The 18,717-nt window shown below is 44.5% G+C and overlaps 3 protein-coding genes and 1 long non-coding RNA gene across 6 annotated transcripts; 2 read left to right on the forward strand and 2 right to left on the reverse strand.

Moving 5' to 3' along the window:
- Positions 1–19: 19 nt before the first annotated feature.
- pglyrp6 (peptidoglycan recognition protein 6) lies at positions 20–4,542 on the forward strand. The gene is made up of 5 exons (XM_048991016.1): positions 20–1,224; positions 1,829–2,647; positions 2,824–3,034; positions 3,938–4,232; positions 4,452–4,542. The coding sequence occupies exons 1-5, from the start codon at positions 1,164–1,166 to the stop codon at positions 4,458–4,460; spliced, it is 1,395 nt and encodes a 464-aa protein (XP_048846973.1). The 5' UTR covers positions 20–1,163; the 3' UTR covers positions 4,461–4,542.
- Positions 4,543–4,685: 143 nt separating this feature from the next.
- Positions 4,686–12,856, reverse strand: LOC125717759 (A-kinase anchor protein 8-like). Of its 3 annotated transcripts, none has more exons than XM_048991013.1 (14): positions 12,740–12,856; positions 10,878–10,934; positions 10,671–10,700; positions 10,304–10,592; positions 9,124–9,829; positions 8,875–9,016; positions 8,410–8,429; positions 8,143–8,188; positions 7,976–8,054; positions 7,742–7,883; positions 7,545–7,638; positions 7,214–7,344; positions 6,701–6,796; positions 4,686–6,103 (listed from the first exon to the last, which is right to left on the reverse strand). In XM_048991013.1, exons 4-14 carry the CDS (start codon positions 10,468–10,470, stop codon positions 5,834–5,836), a joined length of 1,893 nt encoding a protein of 630 aa, XP_048846970.1. In that variant the 5' UTR covers positions 10,471–10,592; positions 10,671–10,700; positions 10,878–10,934; positions 12,740–12,856; the 3' UTR covers positions 4,686–5,833. The 3 variants fall into 3 exon arrangements, with proteins under 3 accessions (XP_048846970.1, XP_048846969.1, XP_048846968.1); XM_048991012.1 differs by lacking the exon at positions 12,740–12,856 and adding an exon at positions 11,827–11,981 and having other exon boundaries at positions 7,976–8,051; XM_048991011.1 differs by lacking the exon at positions 12,740–12,856 and adding an exon at positions 11,827–11,981.
- Positions 12,857–13,474: 618 nt separating this feature from the next.
- Positions 13,475–14,449, forward strand: LOC125718402 (uncharacterized). Its single transcript, XR_007384825.1, has 2 exons — positions 13,475–13,844; positions 14,231–14,449. It is a non-coding gene; the product is annotated as an uncharacterized LOC125718402 (long non-coding RNA).
- Positions 14,450–14,769: 320 nt separating this feature from the next.
- Positions 14,770–18,493, reverse strand: LOC125718401 (uncharacterized). Its single transcript, XM_048992247.1, has 6 exons — positions 18,353–18,493; positions 17,791–17,962; positions 17,270–17,682; positions 16,898–17,072; positions 16,535–16,734; positions 14,770–15,400 (listed from the first exon to the last, which is right to left on the reverse strand). Exons 1-6 carry the CDS (start codon positions 18,473–18,475, stop codon positions 14,918–14,920), a joined length of 1,566 nt encoding a protein of 521 aa, XP_048848204.1. The 5' UTR covers positions 18,476–18,493; the 3' UTR covers positions 14,770–14,917.
- Positions 18,494–18,717: the final 224 nt, after the last annotated feature.

Raw genomic sequence — 18,717 nt, forward strand, 5'->3', positions numbered from 1 at the left:
TGTCGCGGTTTGTGTGTAAACTGTCTCTTTCTTGCAATTCTCCCCTTGTTTAACTGTGGGTGAAAGGTAGTCGTGCACCAGTAGCTCTGAGCAGGGGTGGACGGTACAGGTTCTGCCATTCGCTCTATCCAATACCATGGATATACAGATATTTTTGCATATTCAAAATAAATGTCATTTTAATAACAAAAACAAGGAGTACGTATTTTTGATAGTATTGCAATGTCCACTAGAGGGCAGTGCGCAGTCATTTTTACTCAGTGTTGCACCCTTTTGTAATTCCTCGTATCATTGTAGGTGATTGCTTTAATATGATGTCCTCTGCACGCGACGTAGTTACACCTTTGACACCAATTAAAATAATGCGTCGCTGGATATAGTTGTTTTATGTTTGATATATTCTTGCCATGCATTTGCTTCACCATAAGCATGCAGTCTTTGTGCAAGAGGGTATAGATGGAACATCGCGTGCGGTAGACAGATCTCGTTGTGTTTGCTCGTGTCCTACCATAGTATGTTGTCATCGGTATGTTTTCGATAAGGAGAGAACCATACCTAGAAAGATCGATCAATAAAACATTAACTTAAAATCCGTGCATACACACACACATACACACACACACACACACATATGTGCGTGTGTGTGTAAAATGATAAAGGACATTCAACTTAATGAGGTATTGATTAGCCAACCATGGTATGCTAATGTTCGAGTCAAAAAATACTTGGCTGTGTTGGACGGTTGCTGCAAATCCTGGGGTGACTTTAGCAGAGGTTCTGAAGTGGCTAAGCTGGCACGCTTTGACAGACATATCACAGTTTTATACCAACATAAGGATCATTTAGACACCGTTTTCTTTGACTGCCGAAGACTTTTGCACAGTACTGTATATAGTCCGTGCATTACAATTTCATAGGTTTCCTATTGCTCCAGCTCATGAAATGAAATCACTATCAAGAAGTTAGACATTAAGCACAAAAGACCTTGGGGAATTTAAACAGCTGTGTGTTTCCCACAAACTGTTACACAGGGTGCGACAAACACTGGGGTCATGCACCATATCTCTGTGTTGACCTGTGTTAAACGTGTATATAAATATCTTTAGGGAGACCTGAGGCAATTATTGGTGAACATAGTCTGAGAGCAACTGTCTTCCGGCAAAATGTCTCCTGTGAAATGGTTCGTGTTGCTGGCTGTGGTGATTTTCGGCAGCAAAGCCAATGGTAATTATTATTTTTTATTTATTTTAACGCACTAGACCCTGGAGGTTAACTGTTTATGCCAATTTTTGTTCCATTTGAACTCAATAATTTGGATTATTTGTTTCATAAATTTGTGTCATAAATGATGTAACCTAATGTAAATGTTTCTTGAATTTTATTTTGGAGGTGAATTGGTAAGAAAGTTTTAAAATGGCGTTTTGGCCCAGAGAATAATTAAACTGTGTAAAATTTCATTATAAAAGTTACATTATTTGGCCTTGGTTAGTAAAGTAACTAAGCAGTATTTTTATTGGAATTAACAACAGATCAAACACACGGTTGTATTATATTGATGTTGAGGGAGATCGGACGTAACAACTTAATTTAATGACAGCATTCTTCGTAACTCTCACACAGTGTAGTCACTCAGGCCTGGCCTGAGAGCTGCTGCTTAAACACTGGAAGCAGTATTTTATAGGGAGATACATGCTATCTCTGTGGCAGTAAATGTATTTGATATCTGCAGTAAGATCCTAGCGTTGTCATCGTGTACTCTATCTTAAATGTGAATCACGTATCTGCTCTGAAACGTCTGTCTCACGCACAAATCTTTCTCCCATCCCAGCTGCCATTCCAAGGCACATGGATGAATTTATCAGGGTGCTGGAGTACATTGAGGCCCAGAACCCGGGTTTGGGCCCCCTGGGCACCGTGAGAGCCCTTCGTCATCTCGCAGGCTACGGGGATTTGTTCGCGGAGAGCTTCTTAGGCCGTGCAAATGACGATTACAGCAGGGCGGCTCTGGAGCTGAATGTTCAATTCAGTGACTTCATTGGCAAAGCGCTTCGGCACAGGGTGAGCGAGGGAGGCGAGGAGGAGGGAGTGGTCCTCGTCCGTGATGGGACAACGGTTGCCATGGCGCCACTGCTCTTGGGCATAGAGGCGGGGCTCCAAGCTAAAGTGGATGCACTACATGCTGTCGCCCTGACCAGAAACCTGGGTTTGTCCTTCCTGGCCTTTCACAACTCCCTGCTTCCCCAGCGTCTCGGCCCCAGTGGTTGCTGGGATAGCGTGACCTCGCCTGCGATGTTCACACTGCCAGGGAAGCCCTCTCTGGCTACTGAAGCTCTCATAAATGGAGGGATGGATGGAATAATCCTTGGCATGGAGATCTCCCTACTCACAGAGCGCCCCCCCACACTGAGCGGCCTTCTGAAGCAGTACTACAACTACTCTCTGGGCCCCGGAGGGCTTGACAGCGCCCCCCGGCTCATCAGCGTCCTCCGCAGGGACAACTTCAGGGAGTTGGTGAGCGCCGCATCACTGCGAAAAGAGGTGATGAGCTCGATGCAGGTGCACTGGAGGCTGACGGGAGATGTCCATGTGGTGGAGTCCGAGAGAATTGTGAAGGAGGGGGTGCAGGAGTTCATCCAATCGTATGCAAGTGAGTATATGTGTAGCAAAGGAGGGGCCAGTGGGTACAGTAGTGGTTAAAAACAAAATGACGACAACAACAAAGGAGGGAATCCTTGTTATCCATTACTTTATGGAAAAAATGAATCACGAAGAAGCTGTGACTTAATATCACATCAGAAAAGTAACCCCACTTTTCTCCGTTAGACTGTCCAACCATCATTCCCCGGTGTCAGTGGGGGGCGGAGCCTTACCGAGGCACACCTACCCAACTAAGTCCGCCACTCTCCTACATGTACGTCCACCACACCTACGAACCGGGCCAGCCCTGCCTTTCCTTCGACCAGTGTGCTGCTGACATGCGGTCCATGCAGCGCTTCCACCAGGACGGCAATGGCTGGGACGACATCGGATACAGGTAGCGTCGAGTGTACTGAAAGACAGGATGCCAGTCCGTCACAGGCCGCTCAATCCCAGCAGGTTAGAGCCCCAGTTCAGGTGACGTTTGCCCTGACACTAAGAGGTTCTGCCTTAACGCCATTTCCCCTAGAACACGCCCCCTCAGACGGACTGAGTGGCAAAACATTAATTTAAATTAAAGGCAGTTGGACTCGACAGGAATCTGTACATTTACTGATAACATATTTTGTAGAAACTTTTAAAGTTATTTGGCTAACTGTCTGCACTAGCTTTGGGGAGCAGCCGCTTATAAGGAGAACTGGGTTTGTCTCTGCCAGCTCATACTATCTAACATCCCCCACTTTGTCTATAGAACACAAGCCTCTTCATCATTGGTTGTTAATAAATGCTGATGAAAAAACTACAGTGACACAGAATATAAAGTAATGATGCTGAACATTTAATTGATGAGTAGCTAATACAGTATAATTAAAGATATGATTTTGCACAAAAAATTCAGCATAACTGATGCAAAATGTCAGCCTAAAATGCACGTTTTGGAGCTTGGATTCCAGTTGTTTCTTAGGATTGCAGCGATCCATTTGCACTCTTTAAAAAATAGCTCTGATTTCTTGTTAAACCACTTCGTACAATGAATCGTACAACAGCGATTTCCCATTGTAGAAGTGTTTTCGCAGTATCTGAGCTGAAAGTAATGCTGCCACTCATTGGGCGTAACCACGGTGACTTTCACTTCCTGTGACATCATGTGTGTACCCTCTATGCAGATATAAAAGCAGCACAAATATGGAGTTTAAGTGTTTATCCGCTCACACTGTGAACCAGGACACAAACCTTCAACCATTAATCCGTGGCCAGTCGGCTGTCTAAACATGTCCACATGTTGCTCTCTGTACCCCAGCTTTGTGGCCGGATCTGATGGCAGCATCTACGAGGGCCGTGGCTGGGCCTGGCAAGGTGCCCACACCCTGGGCCACAACTCAAAGGGCTACGGCGTCGCCATAATCGGCGACTTTACGAGCTGCCTGCCATCGCAACGCACCCTGGAGCTGGTGAGAGAGCGGCTGCCCGCTTGTGCCGTGGGCAACGGCCACCTGTCGCCTGGTTACATCGTGCACGGCCACCGTCAGCTGGTCAACACTTCCTGCCCTGGGGACACCCTCTACAGGGAGATACGGACCTGGCCGCATTTCAAGGTAACACGCGATCAGTGTGATACAACATCCAGTAAAAATCATCCAATCATTTAGGCTCTTATTGAGGTTCACCAGCTCCTGATCGAACTCATAATTTATCAAGTATGACCATAATGGAGCTGACCTGATTAAAGAGAGACAACCCGGTTGCCCTTTAGGACCCAAACGAATTTCTCCTGTCTCGTGCGAGACACCCCTCATTATTTTTATCTTTTGCAGGAAGTCTAGAACCCGAGGATAAAAATAAGCAGAGCGCCTGACCGAGGAAAGATGGTATCATGGAATAAAAGTGTAATTTGTTTAAGTGTCATTGCCGTGTATCTGGAACATGGAGGGGAAATTGATGGTCATGGCCAGGGGAGTGGGGGTTAGGGTATGGGGTAAGTTTTACACTCCGGACTGCAAGCAAATCCACAGACCCCACAGGATCAAGAACTTAACACTGAGACTAAATGTCTCATAATTTGTTTTATTATAAAAAATCAAACCACGGAGTATTATTACATTTCTCTGTACAGTGCATTGTTGCCAGGAAACCATTGTTTCTGTCTTTGACATTAGTTATGCAAGGATGCTCACCTTCTTTATGATGTAACAAAACAAATCACACAAAACATTGTAAACCACCCACGTTTATTGTATGTGCGAGTCAGAAGAAAGAAAAAAAGCCAGAGTATTTTGTAAAAAATTAAAGGGATTAGACTGGGACCAGTCACTGCTTAAAGGTTTGACCTTTACGACTTGCTGGTTTCGAGACACAGAGGTGTTTACAAACACGTATTCTATGCATGTCTCCCTTTTTCAGCCCCCAGATGTAAAGATCTCACGCTAAATTCATATATTAGAGAAAATCTCAGAGAAAATACCCCTTCTGTGTGTCCTGCTGGATTCCCAAAATGCTCACAAGGCACCTAATTCTGTTTCCCGCTGAATCCATCATAAAAACGAAGCATTTCAGCCCCCCCATGGGGGGGTAGGCTGCCCGCAGATGGACTGACGTTTTCTCATCAGAAACAGCATCAAGTAAAATAAGTACAGCAGACCATGTCAATTGTTACTAGTGCAAATTTACTGAAGAATGGGGTAAAGTTCATAGTGGATGCCACGGATCTGGCAAAGGAATTTAAAGCTTTATCTCTTTTAGAAAGCTGAGCATCTCACAGTATCGCGTATTTGCAAACAGATTTCACTTCTTGCCCTAATAAACATTTTTGGTATCACTTAAACTGGAAAGACAGCCTCCATCTAAAAATGTCTTCACACAGAAAACCTTTCATGTGTTTGCACGACTGCTCATGACTGAGAAATTAAGTAAAGGAATCTTACTGCATACTGAAAAGTAAGGGGGGGGGTAACAGTACTGCCACTAGTGCTTCCAGGGGTGATTCTTTTTATGCAAACATGATCACCTTCATTTATGAGATTTACAACAACTCACAGCTCCTTATGACATCATCTGAACTCACAGCTCCTTATGACATCATCTGTGACATGGTGTTAATCCCAGTGTCACAAACAAAATGCAGAAATCAACCTAGTATCTGGGCAGCTTATAACACTGCAAAAGCTTAATGCGACAAAACTGATAGTCTTGTTAGTCTTTACTCCACTGCATCCTCCTCATCCTCCTCCTCTTCATCTAAGTATTCTTCTAAAAACTCTTGTGGTTCCTCAAGAACCACCTTCTCTTGTGACCCCTCATCTTCATTCCCATCATTCTTGGCACCTTCTGGGCCAGTGGGTGCCCCCGGGTGAAGCAGAAGCCCAGTTCTGGGCCCAGAAGCCACTTGTTCTCCAGGACTGGCCTTCACTAGGTGGCAGTCATCTTCTGGGTCATGATCACCTGTTTCATCTGTGAAGGGGTCTTCTCCCTGATGGAAAAGGGCCACAGACATTTTAGTGATGGAGAGAAAGCAGACAGGAAAACAACAGGCATATTTAAATACTAAAAATCACAAAGTCAATGATAAGAAACTAAAAACTCCTCTTTGAACAGCTTAGCAAGAGTAACAACAATGTAACGTATTTGTCAGACATGCACCTTCAAAGTTCTCAGACACCTGGGTCTGTCAGATAATCCCAGCTCCATGGCCACAACTTGTAGAAACATCTCCAAAGCCAAACTATTATTAGAACCAATCGTGTTATTGCTTAAAAATGTATTTAGAGCAATAAATCCCAAACGGAGTGTAAACAAATATGCTCTAATTACCCTACTTCAGAACCAAAGACACTATAACAGACAACTAACTCTCAGAGACAAAACCAGCATTTCACAGGACAGCATCTATCAAGAGAAACATCTCTTAATTTTTTTACTATTTATTTATCAGACGGTTTTGTTCAAAGCAACGTGGAAAGAGCGATACACCCCCGTTAAAGCAGCAGGAACCCAGTAATAAACAAATCAGACAAACGCGGGCTCCCTTGGAAGTGTGATGCTGCTGATCGCCTTCGGAGCGCCGTACCTTTAAATACTTCTCCAGCATCCTGCTGATGTTGCTGCTGTTGAGGATGCTCTTAGCGATGGGAAGGCTGGACCTCTTAAAGTGCTCAGTGATGCCCTGTGGCAGTGACGGTAGGTTAATGACAAAACATGAAGTGACTGAATAACCTGGCGTCCCAGTACTGATCGGTGCAATGCATAAAAGGATAGAAGATGGGTGGATGCAGGGATGGATAGATAACTGTGACAGTTGGATGGCAAATCAGATCCATGGGACACTGGGATTGGAGGATCGGATGGAAAAAAATGATTAGCATTCATTGGCAGCCCTGTGGACGTAGTTGCCTGGCCTCAATCCCCCCCTGACATGCACACACAAACACACAGAGAATTTGCATATTCTTAACCAATTACTCATAACTAGAGGCACTTGACCTCTGACCTCACCCAACCAAAAACATCCACGCATCCTTCTGCACATTGATCACGTGACAGCTAAAATCCCATTGGCTCGGGACCCCAGTATCGGACCCACCTTACGGTTGCACAAGTGTTCCGGGGAGTTGACGTGGCGCTGCAGCAGACTGTGCTGTGCCGGGATGACCATGTCACAGGCCATGCAGTGCGCCGCCTCGATGCGCTTCAGGAAATCGTCCTGGCCCGCACCTGCGGCACCAAACAAAACGTGCATTCAATGCGACACGCATCTGCGGCCTGCTGCATACATTCAGCTCCTTCACAACCAAGTAAGTACCACTCTCGTTATTTCCATCCCTCTGCTTATTCAGTATAAGGTCTTAGCGTATTATCATCAATATTATCAATATTCTTATTCAGACAGGAAGATGCAGTTGCAGTCGTTTTACCTATAAACGGGTCGGACTTTTCATGAGTCTCACTCTGATCCAGCAGGTCTCGTCTCTTTTTTAATATCTTTTTGTTGCGGTTGACCGTGTATTCCTGGAGAGACGTGGGACGAGAGGAGAAACGCATCCAGGGTGAGATTACAGAGAACGGTGCCATGTGCCACCTATCGCCGAACGTATGCCAATGGCGCCCCCACCTGGAGGAACTTGACATGGGCTTCTGGGATCTTGCTGGCCAGGAAGGTGAAGATATCCTTGTGGAAGCGACCTTCTAGATGGTTCTGAATGTCTTTCTCCTCCACTGTTCTGAACTTGCACATCGAGCAGGTAAAGCGAAGCCTGTGTGTGTGGAAAGAAAGCAGTCGGCAGATCATTGATCTTCAACGTCCAACCCAAGATGGACACAAAGTCTTTGTTGGCTCACACCGGACCTGTGATCCTTCTGCTGTCGTTCTTTCTTGCGTCCCCTCCTCCTTTTCGCCTCATCATCGTTCTCTTCCTCTTCTCCTGCTAACACAGAAATTACGAACGAAGAACTATTTTACACATGTTGCGCGCTAACTTTGTGCGGAAAAAGGAGGGATGGCGTGATGTCCACCTGTCTTAGTTTTCTCTCCCTCCTTTCCAGCTTCCTCCTCAACAACCTGTGAACAGGAAGCTATTTTTAACATCTTCATATAAAACTGATTTTTAATTCCCACAGTTGTAAACTAATTTATGCACTATGCAGCAATGGTATAGAATGCAATGAAGAATCTAGTCTCATTAGAAACCACTGAAGCAAACAAATAGCCAGACTGATGGTTAACAAGTGAAATATAAAAACTTCTACAGATCCAAATCACACAAAAGAGTCAACACTTACCTCATTGTCGTCGTCTTCATCTGTGAGAAGACAAAGAGTGAGTCAGACTCAATCACCATGTGTTCTACATGAAGACGCTGCCAATCCTCCATCACAGATGTGTAAGAACGTTATTCAAACACACGCGTCCTGCTTCTCCCACCTGCCCATGCCACCGCTGCTTGGGCTCACTGCGTCTCTCTCCGTTAAATCACACCCTAAATAAATCCAACCCTCTCCCTGGTCCAGCTGGCTGCGATTCCCAGGGCAAAGCAACTCATCCACACCCAGATTACGCTGCTTCACAAGCCACCAGCATAGAAGCACAAATTTAAAATGTAGCTTGGGCTCAAAAAAAAATAATAATAATAATAAAAAAAAAAAAAAAACGCAAAGCAGCCCCCAGACACTAAATCAACACCTTTTAATTTGGCATTACTTCTTTTTATATAAGCTAACCAAGCGCGATCTGCGTGGGCATAGTACTTTGAGCGAATGGGTTCCGGTCGTCATCGTCTTCCTCCGATTCCGTCCCCGCGTGGTGGGCCTCGAGGTCGTCGAAGGTCTGGGAGAAACGCCTCTTCTTCCCCTCCGCACTCCTCGCCGGCGGTCCGGCTCCTCGCTGCCTCTGCAGGAAGAGAGCGATGAAGACATGAGGAGGCACCAAACACATTCTGACGATGGAACATTCGGGGTGCTGCTGCTGTAGGCACCCCCCCCCCCCCCACTGCTCACCCTCCCGTCTCTGTCTCCTCGGGGCCAGGTCTTCCCGTTCCAGTTCCAAGCGCTGCTGCCCCCTTGTGTTCCACCGTAGGGCTGACAGAAACCGCCCATCATAGTGGGGCCATGCAGATGATGTGGGGGGATGGGGGGCGGCGGCGCATCATAGAATTCTGAGTAAGGGGGCGGGAACAGTGACGGTACCCGCCCCCGGGGACCCCGGCTTGGTCCACAAGAACCCATGTAATTCTGGTCGCTCCAGCAGGCAGACAGTCGCTCGGAGGAGGAGGAAGACGAAGGTGGCGTAGAGGAGGGATAGCAGCCATACGAGTGCTGGGAGAACTGGGAATGGTGGTGCGGGTGCTGATGAGGGGGCAGGGCAGGGGCATCTCTGCCTCTCCAGTACCCGCCCCCTCGACGGTTCTGGGCCCGGTTCTGCTGGTGCTGGCCGGCTCTGGCACCCGCCCTGAAGTCTCTGCTACCTCTGCCCCTGGATCGCGCTTCACCCGCCCCGCTTGATTCCCGCCGGCCCGCTCCGCCGCGGCCACGGGAATAAGGGGAGCTGCTCTCCGGCGACGGCATCCCAGCAGAGCCGCCCGCACCCCCCCCGGTGGCCTCGCCGCTGCCCCCTGCAGTCGCCTCTCGATACAGCGAGGAGGAGACAGACTGTTCCTTGTCGGCTGGGAGCATGTAGGACTGAAAGCACTCAAACCTGAAAGTGCTGTGTGAGAAAAAGCGGGGGGGGGGGGACGAGGAGCAGAATAAGATGGAGCAGCAGGCTGGCCCAAATCGCAGCAGAAATCAGGGCTCAGCTCACACACGACGGGAGCAAAGGATCCCGCAGCTTTCACTTAAAACAAATGATCAGTGTGTTATTTAAGATCAGTGTCATTAAAACTTCTAAGTTAACAGAGCATTTAAAATTGACTAAATAATAATGAAAATGCAGAAAAGGCTCATTTAAAATGTATGAAAATCAGTACATGACAATTACTGAAGTCATTAGCGACATGCATTAAGAAAACGTAGGACTTAATTGTAAAATTATGGTAATTCTGCTATTTTTTTCCTTTTGACACAGCAACTGCTGCAATAAAAAGAAACTGATGCATTATTTGTTTTGCGGTCGCGGCACACAGGACTAATACTGCCATGCATCGATGCTGCAACAATTCATGCATCAAGGGATTCTCACCTCTCCTGACTTTCCTTGCCTCCCGACTCCTTGGACAACAGGTCCAAGCGCTGATTGATTTTAGCAATGATGGAGTCTGGGTTGTCTGCCTGCGAGCCACCAGCACTGCTGCTCCTCCCCCCTCCGCCCTGCTGCTGTCCCTTTCCCCTGCCCTCGTTCCCGCTCATGGCCACTCCGGATTCAGTGCCGCCCCTGGGGGGCTCCCAGGAGCTCCCATACACATACTGGTCTGCAGAGGGGTCACTACCACTGCTGCTCTGGGCGCTGTAGAAGCCGAAACCCTCATAACCTGCTGGGACGGACGGATCGTTCAGGACCCTTACAAAACATCCGGAAAAACTCTAAGGGACGTTAAAATTACACTTGCCTTGCCATGCACTAGCGTTCGGATAAGACTCTGTGGAGAAAGAAACCAGAATGCACGGCAGGATTACATATGAGGATATAGCTAAAAGAATTTATTAAAGAAACGCTATGAAATTCAACAAACGAAAGAAATCAGAGAGTGTGATTATTATTGAAGATAACCGTATCGGTAAATGCTATTGCGGTACGGATCAGCCGGAGAACTGACCGGAGGTACCAGATCCGCTGCTGCTCGAAGGGGCTGCGGAGCTCCAGGACCCCGCACCTAAACCGGGGCACACAAACGTTAAACACGTTAGTCTGCAAGGGGACAGAAACAGCAGCTTATAAAAGATTCGCCCAAATTAACATAAAGGTTAAGTCTTCTCGCGTTACACTCTTGGTTGGTTATTCACGAAAGAGCTCATGTTAAACCGTAGGTGTAAGATGCGTAACGCATCTGGCAACTTATCAAGAGTTTCACAGACAATGCATAAGTCATCCATTCACTGTCCAGTGCAGCTTAGCGGTAAATGTAATACACCATGTTTTAAAACTGATCACGCATCTGAATGGTAACTGTCATACCAACCCAGTCTGCCCAGGACACAACCACACTTGCTAGCGTTAGAACACAGCTTGACAACCACAAAACAGCTAATACTACGCGGATTTAACAGCCTGCCTAGCTGTCACACTAAATGACGATCATAATCTTAAAATCACTGCTTACGATATGCTCGCCACGCGACAACAAAATATTACTCTTTACCCGGAACATATACTGCAGCCAGACTATGGAGATTGGCAACACTGCGACATATACTACCTTTTCCCTAGTTAAATAACAAGTACGGTGTCTATCCACCCACATCCACACCACCGGAGACCAGTGGCTAAATGGCAACTGAGTCACTTGGATGTCTGAGTAATCATACCACGACTGAGCTGGCGCCTAAGCACATAACTAAAGCGGCTAACTTCACCATTACCAGTTAGCTATAGCCTCTGAAAGTGCACGCATAAGCAGCTGCCTATGAGAGTTGGGGCTTCGTTTGCGCTTCTGGTCAGTCCCTGCCAGCTTGTTTAAACCGCTGGGGCAAAAAAATGACATACTAAGGCCAGACGGCACGCCGAAATGTTTAATACGTTTCACTTGTCGCTAGAGCTGAACTGACCTCCAGGCTGCTTGCTATCCATTTCCACCGTCTTCTCATTGAAATCAAGCAGATTCTCAGGGGGCGTGTACGAAATCACTAAAAAAAACACCCTAACCCCCACTGCATTGGTAAATTAGCCAAATGGATTGAAAACCAGTGGTTAGCTGACGCAGCGCTCACTAACCATGTGCGCCGTCTCTAATCGCGATTGGTTCCTTTGTACTGTCACTGTAACGTCCAAATAATAAATATCTGCTGATTTCCAGTAGCAGCAGAGCTAAGTGACAGTGATTCGTCCAGCAGGTTGTCAGTCATCCTGCAGACGGCTGTACAAACCGTGATTGGGCGAAAAACTTATTTTCTAACCAAACAGATATAAAATTAGGCGATAACAACCTTCAGTTTCAGCTCCTTCCCGAAATAAACGCGTGGTTTTTGAGGTAGCCGTCAAGCATTTGGGTGCTTTGATAAATAGATTTAAATATAATGCAAATATATATGGTATTATCGACACGACAGAAGCCGCCCCATTTAATGATACATACATCTCTTTTGCAGTTGCTCTTAGTCCTGTTTTATTATTGAACTGTTCTTTGATTTTAATGATTTAAAACAATAATTACTGTGATATTTAATTCTACAACACTACCTGTGTTGCACTGGCAGTGCAATAAAATGTAACCCATGCTGAATAAATGCATACAACTCTTCACTTCTACCTTTACTAACAATTAGAAAAAGTCTACGATCATAAATTATTTTACTGATAATAAAAATCATTCAGTTTATATAATGTTATATATACTACATGATGTATTTAGAATCAGAATTGGGCCTAATATTATGTATTTAAACTGATCTAGTATGTTGCCGTATATATTATCTGCAAATAAATCTGGAAATCCGTAAAGAAGTAAATCAATACACCTACATTCATTCTACAGATTTATTTCTTCGTTTTTAAGTCACGTTTCGTCCTCCATATAAGAAAGTCCTTCAGATGCGTCGCCAGGATAGATAAGCACCCAGATCAGCATTCCGCGGCTTCTATGGCTGTAGGTCATGTAGCCGTGTCGCAGTTCCTGAAAAAGCAAGTCAGCAAGCAGGTCTACGAATTCTTCTGGAATAGTGCCAGAGGAAAAATGTGACCTGCGCTTATCATTTTCGTAAAAACTGCCACACTTTCGAGCTACAAACATAAATGAATGTTAGTCTCGTTAATTTTTTAAATACATAGGTAAACAATGAATACTTTTACTGCGATGGTTTGTGCCGCGTCCTGGGTTATTCCCTGCCTTGCACCTACTGTTTCAGGATAAGATCCGAACCCCCACGATCCGGCCCAGGACAAGCGGGAATGGGAATGAATGAATGCATACGTAGTGTTATAACAGAAAATTCTGGACATTTCAGACACTTTAGGTCCCAAGTCCGGAAAAATTAGGTCTTATTTTCAGCTTGTATAAAATTTACTTTTATTTATTTGTCAGAACCTTTTGCCCAAAGCATCTTTTCAGCTGGGCCACCCGCGTTCACGTCTTGCGCCAATGTAACAGGCAACCGCGTACTTTGACGCCAGACCTGGGATGGCGCTGTAGGGGAAACCGGCCATTAGCGGGAAGCAGGGAGCCGCTCCCGCTCACTCAGGAAACAAGGAACAGCGGTAACCCAGATGTAAACACACTGTCGATTCCACTAATTCAAACGTGGATCTGGTTAGAAGATAATTGCTATGAAGAGGAGGAACTCGTGCTAATATTGCTTGAAATACAGAGAAGACGGTGGCATGCGCGCCCTTTAAATATTACAAGAAGGCAGCTGTGTGATTTTAGTATGTCTAAAACCACATTTGCTAATTCTAGCTTCTAACTATGGTCGATGGACCAGTGAAGGTGTGTTCCAAGAGACTGAATTTGGAAAACGACTGGATCTGCCATCACCCGAGGTCCTGCCAGGCATCACGACGACCAACCCTTTTGTGTTCGCGTGGAATGCAGAATTACATTGTGTATGAACCTCACGCGCCCCTAATCCAGGTATATTTCTACACTACAAGTAAAGAAATGGGAACTACACACAAGCATATGCACAATATTTTTGACAGTTTTAACATACGTTACATTGGATTCACTCACTTGATTGTGTATATTACTCAAATATCCCGCCCTTTGCGAAACATACTATTTACAAGAGCAATGCATTACTTTTTTCCCCACGGGAACCAATCTCCCTGACAAAGAATTCCCAAGTCCAGAGGATAAATGAAAATTACTCTGGGACATTAACTTCCAAATGAGGTGTGCTTGACACTCCATTCAATACTTTCTAGACAGGGAGGTCAGCAGCTTGAATGCCTGCATTTCCCTACACAATTTCCTGGCATAAACCAAAGCAGCAAGGTATGTTTTACCAAACTTTGCAGATGTCATCTCTGGGAAAGTTCAGCAGTGGTGGTTGTTACAGGCGGCAGATGACAACTTCCTGGATCCAGAATGATGCTCAAAGTCCTGCCCACACCATCAGACACAATTTAAAGATATTTTCAGTTTCCCCACTGGCCTTGTACTGTGGCTGGGCAGTGTAATTTCAAGAGATTTAATGTATTGGTATCTGCTAAATTTAAATAAATTTTGTAACAAATTATGATTGTCCTCAGTCATTCTTATGAGTAATGCTGAGTGTCCTTGTATTCAATTAGCAGCAAAGCTTTTTTTCGGTCTGTTTTGTCTAATTAACGTGGTTAAATACAGGCAGAAATTTACTTTTTCCTTCATAAAAATCCTGTCGGTTGCACTTGTGTTCAAACAAACTGAAATGTTCAGTATATTAATACTAGAGCCTGATCTATAATGACACCAAAACAAACATTCCACTGTTACGTTGCTAAGCGTATTTTGAACGAGGTACATATTTTAAGCATTCAACTATAACACAGTTCTTTGTAGGCAATACATTCAGGGCTGTGTAGGGCAATAGCATTTATTCATAGTATTCTGCCCAAACCTGCCTATTTTTTGTCTATTGTCAGTAAATACAGGTCGACAGGTAAACTGTCTTTTTTATTCAACATAAGTAAACAGTATTAAAATTAGCGAGATAGAAAATATCATTAGCTTTCTTGCTCATCCTCATACTGCTGCACCATGTCAAACAGCATCTGATAGGTCTTGAATTTAGCGACATCTCTTCTGCGCAGTGGCAGCCTTTTAACCAAGTCAGCCATCGCAGAAAAGAAGCGGCGATCCTCATCTGCATGCGCGCTATCGGGCACAGGTTCATTACTAAGGTCTTTGAGTCTTTTCATTATTGGGCCTTCTGCGGCATCAGCTCGGTCTTTCCACTGCACTGTCTTCCCTGGGTCATCCAGAGGGGAGCCGATGCGCTGGGGTATAATACTAGTGAAGGATTTTACAATTGGGCTGAGTGGTGGAGGGCTGAAGGCGGATGAGTGCTCCCCATCTGACAGGCCTGGGGAGGGTGCAGCAATGGCAGCGGAGGACACTGCAGGCTCATCAAGTACACTGCCAAGACTATTGATGGAACTGGGTCCTGAACCGGAGTCCAACGGGCTGGCCCAGTGTTCCGGAGATTCCTTCAAAACAGAAATATGTACATGAGAATACAGGATAGTCACATCACCCGAGTCAGAGCCACAACATGACCCCTGTCCCTTCAACAACATTCACATTTTTAACTGCTACCAATTTATACCCCCTCCCCCCATGTGCTGGACCTGAGTACATCAGCATCACATTCTACTTTGAGAGAGATAACGACAAAGATGAGGAAAATCTGGCTACAATTTGAAGGGAAAAAAAGCCTTACTTGTCTTGCATAAAATATTATTAGTTCTCCGCTGTTGATCACAAACATCAAATTATACTGCAGAACACATCAGTCTGCTGCCCCTGTGCACATCATGAATAATGCAGTCTGTGACTTATAAAAAAAAATCTAAGAATAAGACTAGCCAGCTAGCTGTGCAGCAACTTCAGCTATATTTTCATCAAGTGAAAATTACCTGTGATTGTGTAAAGTTTGTCTATAATCCTGTAGTCAGGAATCATATGAATGCTATTCAAATCCACTGGCAGCATTTGTTATCATTCTTACCACACGGGGGTAGAAATGATGCCAACATAGTCACCCCTCATCATTTGCGATTAGGGTTAGGGCCAGAAGATCGCAGTGAACGCGAAAAATCGAAAATAATACTGTGCTTCATTTTTACATATACAAAATTGATGGCACTGAATTGCGTTAAGAAAGGCAAGAATGTGAGGCTGTTTGCTGAGACAAAGACACAAGGCGTACGAAGCCAAGATGTATAGATCCCAATTTTTTTTCCTTTAACCAGAAATAAATATTAACAAGCAATGGCCTGACATTGGCATTGAACACATTCCCTCATGTTTTCTTCATCGAACCACTTGATAGTTACGTCTTTCACCACATATTGTCTAAATACCTCATGCTATGCACTGAAATTACAATAAATCAAAGATCTGAGGTGGACACACTGGTACGAAGCAAGACCATTTCCCCAATTGTGCTCCATTTTTACTTGGCAGTCAGCTGACTCACAAAAAAAAAAAATACAAGACCGTTCCCCCATCCTTTTCACTGCATGTGAATGGGAAAAGTGACACATGGAAAGCAGTATTGGACAACAAAAGATTACATCACAGAAAGGGCTCCTCCTCCTAATTATTAAGAGTGAACTGACCCTTTTACAGCTCTCTCCAATGGTTACTGTGAGGGGGCTCGACCCATGGGGGGGCGTCTGGGGGTTCCGTGTATGGGTTGTGTGACAAGCTGAAAGGTGGCTTATGAGATCTCTTTTCTTTAGTACTGTAGATGTACAGTACAAACAGTGAAAATGTTGTTGCTTCCTGCAACCAAGTCCACATCTATGAATGGTATAATCTGAAATATCAAAAGGTGAATTTAATGGACATTTAACATATACAAAGTTTGTCTTATATATATTTACATTTCACACATAAACACATTATATATAAACTGAATTAGAAATGTGTGTATACACACACACATACGATGAACTGAAATATAATATGCAGAAGAATACCTCCACAGAAGACTGCTCGTTTGAAATGGCCATTCAAATGGACCCTCAACTTGCTCAGTTTTGTAGGCTTAAAATATTCTGGCCCACAAAACGGACAGTGAAACTTTGCAGATGGGCAGCAGCTGCACTTTTTACTGGAAGGTAGTGAAAGGCCCCTCTGAATGGTTATATGGAGCTAAAAGAAGATAAGTAAGCAAATAATCTAATAAAATCAAGACAGATTCAGATATAACAAAACACTGGAAAGTTATAAAAACTAATGATGCATGAAAAGCCAACATAAGTCGCATAGGTGAAACTAATTTAAAAATTTACACTGACAAGGAATTCTTCACTATACTGCACCATACCTATCAACATAAATTAACTTACATTTTTCTCCCGAGTTTCCATATCCACGATGTCACTGTGCTCCATCTTCGTTTGATTCTCATTCACATCCATGTCTTGCAATCTTTGATCTGTGTGTTTTCGGTCAATGTGTTTTTTCAAGCTCCGTTTGTTCATTAGCACTTTGCAAACAGGGCACCTCTTTCTAATAACTGCAGGCCCACAAAACCTTCCTGCAGAAACACTGGTGATTGGTGGCACAGTCAATGTGGCACTGGTGGGCATTTTCAAGGTTAAAGATGGGGCTTCACTGCCTGGTACTACATGCTGTTTGACTTTGCAAAGTAATAAGTGGTTTGCAAAGTCGCTCCTCCTTAATACTGTAAACTGACAGTAAAGGCAGTGATAATGGAGTGTAGGCCGGCAATCTAAGCCACATCTGTGGATGGTGAAACCTAAAAACAGGTAATACAGCATAATGTTATATTGTAAAATACTGTGCGGAAAGTACATGTTCAGCAGCTACACATATACATTGAGAAACAACTCTCAAATTAACTCACCCTCGTGAAGAACAGCCTTGTTAAAATGACTTTTTAAGTGCATTTTCAACTTGCCCAATCTGGTGGGTTTGAACACAGTGGCGGTGCAAAAGGGGCAGTGAAACCAGCTGCAACATTTTGAGCACTGACTCAATTGCGGTAGAGACTGCCCTCTCTGAATCGTTGGATGTTTCTAAGAAAAAAAAGAGACAAAATAGCAAGATCTCTTTAGTGAGTTAATCTCTCTATATAGTAGAACAACTCGCCACATTTAACAATAAGTTTTAATGAGCATTTTAGGTCGACAGAAAACAGACCTTATTTTGACTTAAATTAGCTAGCAGTAAAGCGTTAAACGTCGATCACCTTTTTATACGAACCACTCTTAGCTGGCAAGATGGCACTACAAACGTTAACAAACAGCTCGCTGACCAACGAAACACAACGGTACTGACACTGAAATCTTCATGTATTTTTACGCCTAAAATGACACAACAGTAATTTTTCAAAGCTTTGCAAAGTGCACAATTTTATATTACCGTTGTAAATTCAACTTCACAGCATCATAATAAAACACACTCACCGTGTATTCCGCCATCTTTGACTCTGGGTTGTTCCCGCCTATAAACTTCCGTCCTGAAACTGCTGGCCCAGAACTGGAGGGTGACGTATTGCGGTGCGCCTCTCTAAATGGACGTACCTTCATCACAGGGCCAGCGAAAAGCTGCCCGCCTTCAAACTCGAGATTTACTCGAGTTTAAAATTGGACAGAAACTTACTTTGCGGTTAGAACATTTGCTCTGCACATTTTGTCATTTTATAGGCTGAAAATCCACGAACGTAACTGCGAAAAACAAAAAGTTCGACGGCATAAATGTTTATTGCTTGATGGAAAACATCACAAATCCCGAAAACGGCATCTTAACGAACAAAAACAGTTGTTAATCC

This window comes from Brienomyrus brachyistius, chromosome 22 (assembly GCF_023856365.1).
Source record: "Brienomyrus brachyistius isolate T26 chromosome 22, BBRACH_0.4, whole genome shotgun sequence".
Taxonomy (NCBI): domain Eukaryota; kingdom Metazoa; phylum Chordata; class Actinopteri; order Osteoglossiformes; family Mormyridae; genus Brienomyrus; species Brienomyrus brachyistius.

What these genes read in the sequence shown, in the direction of transcription:
- LOC125717759 (XM_048991011.1), bottom strand. Translation starts at nt 11,848, where the DNA reads ATGGATAGCAAGCAGCCTGGAG. An exon ending in GAACGCTAGTGCATGGCAAG is followed by an intron (nt 10,593 to 10,670) that starts GCAAGTGTAATT and finishes CCGTCCCAGCAG; the next exon opens with GTTATGAGGGTTTCGGCTTC. An exon ending in CGACAGCAGAAGGATCACAG is followed by an intron (nt 7,884 to 7,975) that starts GTCCGGTGTGAG and finishes CCACACACACAG; the next exon opens with GCTTCGCTTTACCTGCTCGA.
- LOC125718401 (XM_048992247.1), bottom strand. Translation starts at nt 18,475, where the DNA reads ATGAAGGTACGTCCATTTAGAGAGGCGCACCGCAATACGTCACCCTCC. An exon ending in CAAAGATGGCGGAATACACG is followed by an intron (nt 17,963 to 18,352) that starts GTGAGTGTGTTT and finishes TTTTTTTCTTAG; the next exon opens with AAACATCCAACGATTCAGAG. An exon ending in TGGAAACTCGGGAGAAAAAT is followed by an intron (nt 17,073 to 17,269) that starts GTAAGTTAATTT and finishes ATCTTCTTTTAG; the next exon opens with CTCCATATAACCATTCAGAG.
- pglyrp6 (XM_048991016.1), top strand. Translation starts at nt 1,164, where the DNA reads ATGTCTCCTGTGAAATGGTTCGTGTTGCTGGCTGTGGTGATTTTCGGC. An exon ending in TTTCGGCAGCAAAGCCAATG is followed by an intron (nt 1,225 to 1,828) that starts GTAATTATTATT and finishes CTCCCATCCCAG; the next exon opens with CTGCCATTCCAAGGCACATG. An exon ending in TGGGACGACATCGGATACAG is followed by an intron (nt 3,035 to 3,937) that starts GTAGCGTCGAGT and finishes TCTGTACCCCAG; the next exon opens with CTTTGTGGCCGGATCTGATG.